We start from the raw sequence: 9,358 nt of genomic DNA on the forward strand, positions 1-9,358 counted from the left end.
AGAGAGAGAGAGAGAGAGAGAGAGAGAGAGAGAGAGAGAGAGAGAGACAGACAGAGAGAGACAGACAGACGGGTCAGGTTGTTAACATCACATCAAATAAAAAGCCTTTTTAAAGTTTTCTTTAATGTGTGTGTAAATAAATAGCAGATTAAAGTGTGTTTGTCTGCTGTAACGTTAGCATGTCGTTAGCATGTCGTTAGCATGAGTTCAGCTCTTAAACTGTAAGTGTAACCGACATGGTGAACGAGTACAGAGAGCCAGCAGGGACCTGATCTTTTATTGAGTCTGCTCGTTTTCCTCTTCTACCTGCTGGCATCAATCTGTCGAGGTCAAACACAAAACTGTCTGCTGCAGGAATCTTTACAACAAACAGTTCTATAAAAACGAAGAATCCATCTTTTAAATCAAGCGTTTTAGTTTCTGTCATCGGGGAGACTTCCTCAGACTTCCTCAGACTTCCTCAGACTTCCTCCAGCGATAAACCCTCCGACATCCTCCTCCTCATCTACGGGAGGAGAAGCTTTCACTTTGTCTTTTGAATTGACCGAGTAGCTTTACGGTGTATTTATTGGTCTGTTTACTATTATTTATGTGTCCTGTGTTAGATGTGTGCATCCCACTGCTGCACAAACAAACAAGGACTAATAAAGTTGTCATTGATTGATTGAACTTGATCTTCTTTTAACATTAAAAACTAGGATCTATGTCCTGCAGCTCGACTCCAGACTAAAATCATGAAAGGGTAAATAAATGTATGCTTCAACAGCTACATTCTAATAATAATGACAGTAATGATAATATCATACATGTCATCATATAATGCTCATACACAACAGTTATGAGTATTATATTCCATGTCTGCATGAATCCTAATCACAGGGACGGAGAGCTCGACAGGTGGAGCAGCAGTAACGAGGGGAGACGGGGAGTTCTGGACTTTTCCGGACCTTTTTTTAAGGAGCTGCTGACACACTTGTTTCCTTTCCCTTCCCTCCTCCCTTCATCATTTCATGTCTTCCTCCACAGGCCGTAACCCTCGTCAATAATGCAGCACAGCCGATGAATAATTCATCGTCCAGCGCGCGTGTGTGTGTGTGAGATGATTGACAGGCCGAGCTCATGGCCAGTGTGAAAGCAGAGTTTGAATAAAAAAAAAAAAAGAAGCCTTTTCTGTCTCTATTTCCTCTCCTCTTCTTCTTCTTCATCATTTATCTGTCCTGATGAAAGACGGTCAATTACACCGGGCTGTTAATGTCGACGAGGACGTAATCACACTCTAGTTAAGCTGATGAGGTATCTCACACACACACACACACACACACACACACACACACACACACACACACACACACACACACACACACACACACACACACACACACACACACACACACCTTGAGGAGCAGGTTTCTCCAGCAGATGTTGAATGAGTTCAAAGCTTCACAAATGTTAGCAGTTTAGTGACATCATGAGGCTGTTTGAGGTGAGTTTTATTCTGAGTTTTATACTGATCCCACATGAAAGAAACATATATATATATATATATATATATATATATATTTAAATATATATACCTGTTAGTCTTCCAGATGTGCAGCGTCTCCTCGTCCACGTTGTCGTGTCTCAGCGCCTGTTCGTCTAAGAAGTCGAAGAAGTATTTGACGGCCGGCGGGACGACGGTGCTCGAACACAAAACACTGCGAAAGAAGTCGTCCACAAACTGCTGCAAAGTGCCCTGTAACACACACACACACACACACACACACACACACACACGTTCATATATTATAAAATGTTTAGCATCAACACAAAAGTAAAGTTTATTGATTAAATGTTTTCTTATTTTTATTTGTATTACTATATTTATGTATCTTACATTTTGCAACTGTAATTCAATAAACTGAACACTGAAAAACTGCAGGAAAGTACCTCAGTATTGTATACTTAAGGTAAATGTACTTCATTGTGTGGCCTCACCTTGACAGACAGCAGCCGGGTCAGGTAGATCTCTGTGATGGCTTTGGTCATCGCTTTGTCCTTCATGCTGCCTCGCTTTGACTTCCCATCGTCCATTTCATCAGCCGGACGCACCAGGTGGAACGTGTTGTCCTCCTCCAGCAGGGCGTTTTCTGTGAGGGGGAGGGTGAGTGAGTGAGTGAGTGAGTGAGTGAGTGAGTGAGTGAGTGAGAGAGAGACATTTATTCAGACATAACGTCACATAAACGGGTAAAAAGAAGGAGAGAATATTGTTAAAAGAAAGATGTCTGTTGTTATCAAGAACAATTTCTGCTGTTGGTTTTTATAAGATCTGACAGTTGAAGGTCCTGAAACAACATCACATGGACTCGGGACTCTCATTGAATAAACGTGTTTATTCTCACGCTGTATGTAAAGCGTTTCTCTGGATGTTGATTTATTAATTCACAAAGTGGAAACACAGAAACACCCTCAGGGTTCACATCTCAGGACCTTCAGGAGGAATTTAAAAACCAAAGCAGGTTTCAGAGACTTTGCTTCCTGCATTCTCGTGACTTTTAAAGAACGTAGTGCACTGTGTGTGTGTGTGTGTGTGTGTACGTACTCTCTTCGTAGCTGTCTTGGTGCTGGTGGAAAGACTGCGAGTGCAGAACTCTGGACAGAACCAGCGTGGCGTTATCTCGAACCTGGAAGACAGGAAACCATATGAATAAATCCTGATTCACCGTCTCTGAACAACGCGCTCAGTTATTAAGCTGCACTTTGTCTCTGAAACGTTTTCCTCTAAATGTCAGCGGGGGAAGCTGTTGGAGCCGGTGGAGCGTCTTTAGTTCCGTGCAGTCTCACGTGGCTCCACATTTCTCTGCTCGTCGTTTCAGTGCAGAAAAATAAAAAACACACGAAAGCAAAGCTGATTGAAAACTACATGAACTTCAATGTGACAAACCTGAACACACTGAACACACAGAAAGAATGTTTCCACCAACTTGCACAGATTCTTTAGAAAGTCTTTGATTTCAGGATTCCGACTGAGTCAATACACCAACAACAGGAGCTCTGGAGGTAAACCTGCAGATCCTGCTGCGTGCTTTAGTACCAAAACAAACATGGACGCCCAGAAGCTCCGAGCGTTTATACGCAGACACACAACATGAGTAAAGAAAGGCGCTGGTTGAGATCCTGGACTGCAGAGCTACAGAGGGAACTGGAGGAGAGTGAACTCTGTTATATGAAGCACACTTCAGGTAAAGCTGTTTGACTATTTAACCAATATTAGTATCAGAATATCTTTTGCATTTTTTGAGCAAAACATTTGGATTTTGTTTTTGCATATTTGGACCTTACCAAATAACTTAAAACAATATAAACATTTTGCTCATTACTAGGTATTGAAAGCGTAGAGTGAACTCACATTGTAATGAGCCAGCGTGTTGAGTCTCTTCCAGCGTCCCTCTTTCTGGGAGGTGAGGTCGAGGTCGGACAGGATCTGACCCGTGGAGCCGGGACGCCACTCTGAGGACGGAGCAGAAGAGGAACTTATTAAAGCATGTATGACGTCTCTCTGCTGGACTCGGGTCACAGCAAGTCCATCGGATTAAATAAAGATTATATATAAAACTATGTATGTGTATCTTTAGTTTCTCTGTTTTACATTGAAATAGTCTTTATAAGACTTTAATATAACAGCATTCATATATTTAATTGTTTTACTTTAACCCTGCAGTTCCACTACAAACATGCAGGAGGTGACAAACTCCAGGTTTGTGACAGCAAAATGATTTATTTGTATAAATGTGAATATAATAACTGTTCCTCACCTAAAGCAACACTCTCCACCTCGGGTCTCTGGGAGTACGGCAGGTTCCTGTACACCTGATCGATGATCTTCTCTTTTACCTGCAGGGCAGAAAGTAAAGAATGTGCACCGACGCAAAACATAAAAAATACAGCAGCTTCATTTCGTAATGTATCGCATTGCATCGTATCGCAACATACAACATATCGCAACATATCGTATCGCAACATATCGTATCGCAACATATCGTATCGCAACATATCGTAACATGTTATCGCAATGTATCGGATCTCAACGTATCTTATCGTATTGCATTTTATCGTAACACATTGTAGCGTGTTTAGCCAAAGTTACAGGGCGTCAACAAGAAACACACAACAAATATGTCCATAGTTTTAAGTTCAGTTGAGTTAAGTTCAGTTGCCGTCAGTGGTTTGACTTTTACTGCATAAAAACGTTCCCAACACGGACTGAATTTGATCAAATATTTGTCCCCTGACGTCCGGAGAAGAAGCTCTGCAAACAAACCCACCTGGGTGATGGAGTCACAGTTCAACACCTTCACTGGAGTCACATCTGGTCCCTCCCCGTGCACCAACACCTGCAGGGTCTGACATCACACACACACACACACACACACACACACACCTGTCAAACTCTGACCTGAAAGCTTGTTCCCCACGGTGAGCAACAATGAAAGTATTTTTCTGAATTTAGAAGTGAAGAATGCCCGAGTGGGACGCTCCTGGTCCCGAGTACTCACCAGTACAGAGTACTCGACGTCGTCCCCCAGCAGCCCCGTGTCATTCAGTGTGTATTTGGCTTTCTTCATCATGGCGTCCACCGGTCCTTTCTCCACCTGGTGCTTCAAGGCCTTGAACAGTTTGTATAAAGGCTCTCCTGCTGTGTCCTAAAACACACACACATCATCTCTTTAACACCTGGCGACATATATATACATATATATACGTATATATACGTATATATATACACTCGTTTAACAAACGAGAGAAACAAAGAGTTCCTCAGAGTCAATCATAACTGAAGGAACAGAAGAAGAACAGAAGCAGGCGAGAGGAAGAGATGGAAGAAGGTAAAGAACAACAACAGAGAATAAGTGAAGGAGTGCGTTACCCTGAGAAACTGATAGATACAGATGGACATCCAGTTACAGAGCATCCTCTCCACCACCGTCTCTGACCTACAAACACAAAAGACTCAAAGCATCAGGAGACTTCTTCTCTCCTTTTAAACCTGTTAAAGAATACAGCGTGAGCAAATAACAACCAGCCGTGATGAATAATAGATGTGTTGTTCACTATCATCGGCTCTCACAGGCTGTGTGTTGGTGTGTGTACGAGGCTTTGTGCCTCCTCACCTCCGCAGCATGAGTTTGGGGTTCTTGTTCTGCACGTGTTCGTCCATCAGCTCCAGCAGCAGCGTCCTCATGATGTCCGTGTAATACTCCAGCTTGCCGTGCAGCGCCACCGTCAGCAGGGAGGCCAGGTAACCGCGAGCCCGGGCGTTAAAGTCCGGACGGCTCTCCAACGTGCGGATGAACTGCGGGAAGAAAACACAGCGGGGGGGGGGACGTTAAATTAACAAAACATGACCGGGAAAGACTAATAAGTATATGAATAATACCAATTGTTATGATCCATTTGATGCGGCCCCTTTTCTTGAGTATCAGTGTGAAAATGTACAAATAAACCTCTTTCACAAATCACAGTATTCCTGTTAACCTGTTAAATATGACACGCAAACGCACATTAACCCACACAATGACAATTAACTAACAGGTTTCATGAGAACAAATACAACAACAGACAAAAGCACAATATACAGCACACACAATGAATGAATAGTAGAAGTATAATGATAGTAGTAAGGACCAGGGTTCTCAAACAAGGATGTAAAAGAGTCCAACACGTTAACAGACGTATTGGCTGCCTTTAGAGCGGAAAGAAAGAGTTTTGGTTTTGGCAGGAAAACCTCTTGTTGCTTTGGATGAAATCCATTCTTGTGTGTGAACGCGAGAGACAACAGTCAGAGGGTCGAGTCTGTTTTTAGAAATATGTTTATGATGATGGGTTTTATACGACGGCGTATCAGGACCATGGTAAGAAAAATAAATACATTTCTGAGAAAAATGTCTGAATTTTCAACATTAATGTCGTAAACTTACATTAAAAAAACTCACAAATTTACAGCAAAGTGTGCTGTTTTTTTCTGAAAAGACCCAAATTCACGGCAACGTCTCTTCAAAGTCCAGACGCTGATGAGGATTTGGTGATTCTGGGTTTAAATAACAAGTGTTTCCTTATTGATAAATCCGACGGCAAAGTATGATTTGATCAGGTCGTCCACTGCAGACGTAATACACGGCGAGACGCAGCATCTGTGGTGAGATGAAGTTGATCCAAAATGGCGAAATGATCGAGATTTTAAAGATGCCACGTTAATCTTGGAGTTTTTTCTCATAAATTGATGACTTCAATCTCCGAGAAGATCCAAGTTTTATTCTTGTACATTTACAACTTTAATCTAAGAGAATATCCAAGTTCTTTTCTTGTGAATTTACCACTTTAATTTCAGAAATTCTGAGTTTTTCTTGGACTCCGTATTTATTATTTGTTTTTACAAATGGCCCTAATACGCTGTGGTAGTTTTGGACCTGTGAAGACCTCTAGTGCGTAAAGGTTCTGGTCTGACGGTTGTGCTCGAGGACATCATCTTGTAGGAGAAATACAGTTTTACTGCAATATCTAATTGTCTCTAAGAAATGCCAGAAACTTGCTGAGACGGAGTTTGAAACTTGCTGACAGTGAGAAACAGACTGAAGGACAAACATTAGGAAAAGAGAAAAATAAAGACGGAGAAGGGCAAAGAGGGACAGAACAAACAGCTTCAAACTCACATTGATGAGAAACGTTTTGCTGTTCAGCAGGTTGGAGAACTGGTTGAGCGCCTGAGCCACGATGGCCTTGCGGGCTTCTGGGATTTGTATTTTTCCCGTGATCATGGTGTCATTGGCGCCGTCCTTGGTGGGCAGGAAGAAGTTTCGATCGGTGTACGTTTTGTAGTCCAGGAAGGGGATCCGGGCCTCGCTCAGGTCACTGGTGTGGTCCTCCATCTCAATCATCAGATCTGAGATCAGAAATCATTTGTACTTTGAGTTGGGGCTGCAGTAAGAGTATGAACACGAACTAACCTCTTAAAACACACAATAACACAAACTAACCGATCAAGGCAGCTGTTGTCTTTTACGTCAAATTACTGTTTTTGTCAAAGGGGTCTGGTGTCTTTAAAGAGAGCATATAATCTCTCTGACAGCAAGGTAAAGCGGTGAAAATATTCTGAATATAACGTACACTTAAAGGTGTTTAAACGATGGAGAAGAACCTCATACAACCCCACTTCAAAACACCCCTACAATCCCTTCAAAGTCTCTTTAGAAACATCTGACGCGCGATGACTGTGCCGACTTCCCCTCCAGCTCAACAACTGATCCCTCAAGTTCTCGGCTGAAAACGGCCCACCGAGCTCGCCAAGAAGACCCGAAGGGAAGCTGCTCTGATGCCCGAGCCAAAAGACGACGTCGTCCTAATCTGTGACGAGACGCCGACGACAAAAAAAAAAATCAGCTCGGTGGACGGAAGTTTGTGCTGCGTCTGCTGGACGCCGGAAGCCTTCAGGTGGGGACAGACGTCCACATGAGGTCTAAGTACAAACTACTAGATTACAGGAAATATCTGTAAAGACTCAAGATGTTCTGGCAGGTGCTCTACCTTAAAATATGCAGAAATAAAGCATTTAAAACATACATTTAGCACGTAAACATGCAACTTTACTGTGAAGAGAACTACATTTTCAGATTCTACTGTTCAATGCAATCATTAAACTCTTTTACGGACACGTTCCTGAATCTCTAAAAATACATATTCATGGTTTCTAATGTGATATTAAATATACGGCTTGTTTTCAATGTTTCAATAAATTCTAGTCACATTGTAACATGAACATACATTGTAAATGACAGAACAATAGAAAGTAATCAGCTCTATCTGAGACTAGATTTGATTTAAATGTCCTTATTGTGCGCATTTGGAGTAAAATGTCGGCTAGAACCGAAGCATCTAAAATAAGACTGGGGCTGTAATAAGCCGTCAGGTGGCTTTTCTTCTGTACCTGTGAACTCTTTCTTGCAGCGATCTCGAACGCTTTCCTCCAGATTCTCCAGCTGGTGTTTCACCTTCTCGTACTCTCGCTCTGCCTGCTGACTCTTCCTCCTGTTCTCACACACACGCACACACACACACGAAGATATGTTTGAACACATCGACAGAAAGGCAAACGTGTGTGTGTGTGATTCGATATCATTTGTCTGACCTGTAGCAGTAGACGGACACGGCGATGAAGAGCAGCATCGGTATGATAACAGCGGGGATGATGGTAGCCAGAGGGATGTCGTCTTTTCTGGCGTAGTACACTGAATCCACCTTCCACTCGCCGTCACCGAACTTCACCTGCAGAGAGACGGAGAGCATCCTGAATGTTCCAGTGAGGACGTCTAGTCGTCTCATTCACCCTCTTTCTAAGAGTCACCAGAGGGGCGTTCACTGACCTGTTTTATATCAGAGAACTAAATGTTACAATCTCTTCAGCTTGTGTTAAACACAGACTTTATTTCAAACATCTAAACAAAAGCCTCATTCCTGCATCTCTCTCTGAAGCTCGACAGATCACAGAGCTTTCTAGTTACCACGAGGTCCAGCATGTCGCTGGTTGTGTCTCTGCGCTGGCGTTTGGATCTGGACCCGGGCTTCAACGAAGGAGCCTCCAGGATCAACTTATCATCCTGTACGCAGAGAGAGGAAGAACACTTCAGTCGTGATAATGCATCATTCAGCTTCTTAGCTTCATAGCAAAGTAATCAAGATAGTTTGTTGTTTAAATCACAAGTGGAAGAGCACTTTCAACTCTTTTCTGTCCTAAAAGGTCAAGTTAGGATTAATAAATCAATTGAGGAACTCATTTCTCACCTAAAAAAAATAAAATACAGAGAAACTGAAGTCTCCAAATGTGTTTTTAAACTTAATACAAATTATAAATGAGAGGAAAGCGTGCGTTTACCTGCAGGAAGTTAACGGGGCAGGAGGCGTCTCCAACAAACGCCTGGGCCTCTTTGGCCGTCATGGCTTTGTCGAAACCTCGACCCTGAAGACAGAAAGAAAAACACAAAGAGCGTGAACTCCACAGATCCGGAGGTAAAGAGCGACACGTTGGGTGTAAACGTGACCGCAGTCCGTCCTCACGGTCACGATGATGATGCCGGTCTCCGTGATCACGTTCTTGTCCAGCTTGTTGAAGGAGGGGTCCGGGTGGTAGTCGAAGCTCTTCAGGTCCTCCTTCTCGTTGTCCAGCTGCACGACCGTCCGGAGCGACTGGATGTCCACGCTGCAGTTCACCGGAGGGGAGAAGAACTGGAGGACGGTGTCGTTCTTACTCAGAGCCTCCTGGACAAACTGACAGAGAGAGAGAGAGAGAGAGAGAGAGAGAGAGAGAGAGAGAGAGAGAGAGAGAGAG

General features: G+C 43.1%; 1 protein-coding gene across 1 annotated transcript; it reads right to left on the reverse strand.

The window, feature by feature from the left end:
* Positions 1-1,574: 1,574 nt before the first annotated feature.
* Positions 1,575-9,297, reverse strand: LOC116377969 (plexin-B2-like; the record flags this gene model as incomplete). Its single annotated transcript, XM_031839742.1, has 15 exons — positions 1,575-1,735; positions 1,978-2,129; positions 2,582-2,663; positions 3,389-3,489; positions 3,795-3,873; positions 4,305-4,382; positions 4,536-4,682; positions 4,907-4,973; positions 5,151-5,332; positions 6,690-6,919; positions 7,961-8,061; positions 8,162-8,298; positions 8,535-8,630; positions 8,906-8,989; positions 9,088-9,297. Coding segments are annotated over 15 exons (1,907 nt in total), but the record flags the coding sequence as incomplete, so codon positions are not given.
* Between the last annotated feature and the right edge of the window lie 61 nt (positions 9,298-9,358).

Source organism: Anarrhichthys ocellatus, unplaced genomic scaffold (assembly GCF_004355925.1).
Source record: "Anarrhichthys ocellatus isolate YVR2014 unplaced genomic scaffold, GSC_Weel_1.0 scaffold1905, whole genome shotgun sequence".
In the NCBI taxonomy this organism is placed as follows: domain Eukaryota; kingdom Metazoa; phylum Chordata; class Actinopteri; order Perciformes; family Anarhichadidae; genus Anarrhichthys; species Anarrhichthys ocellatus.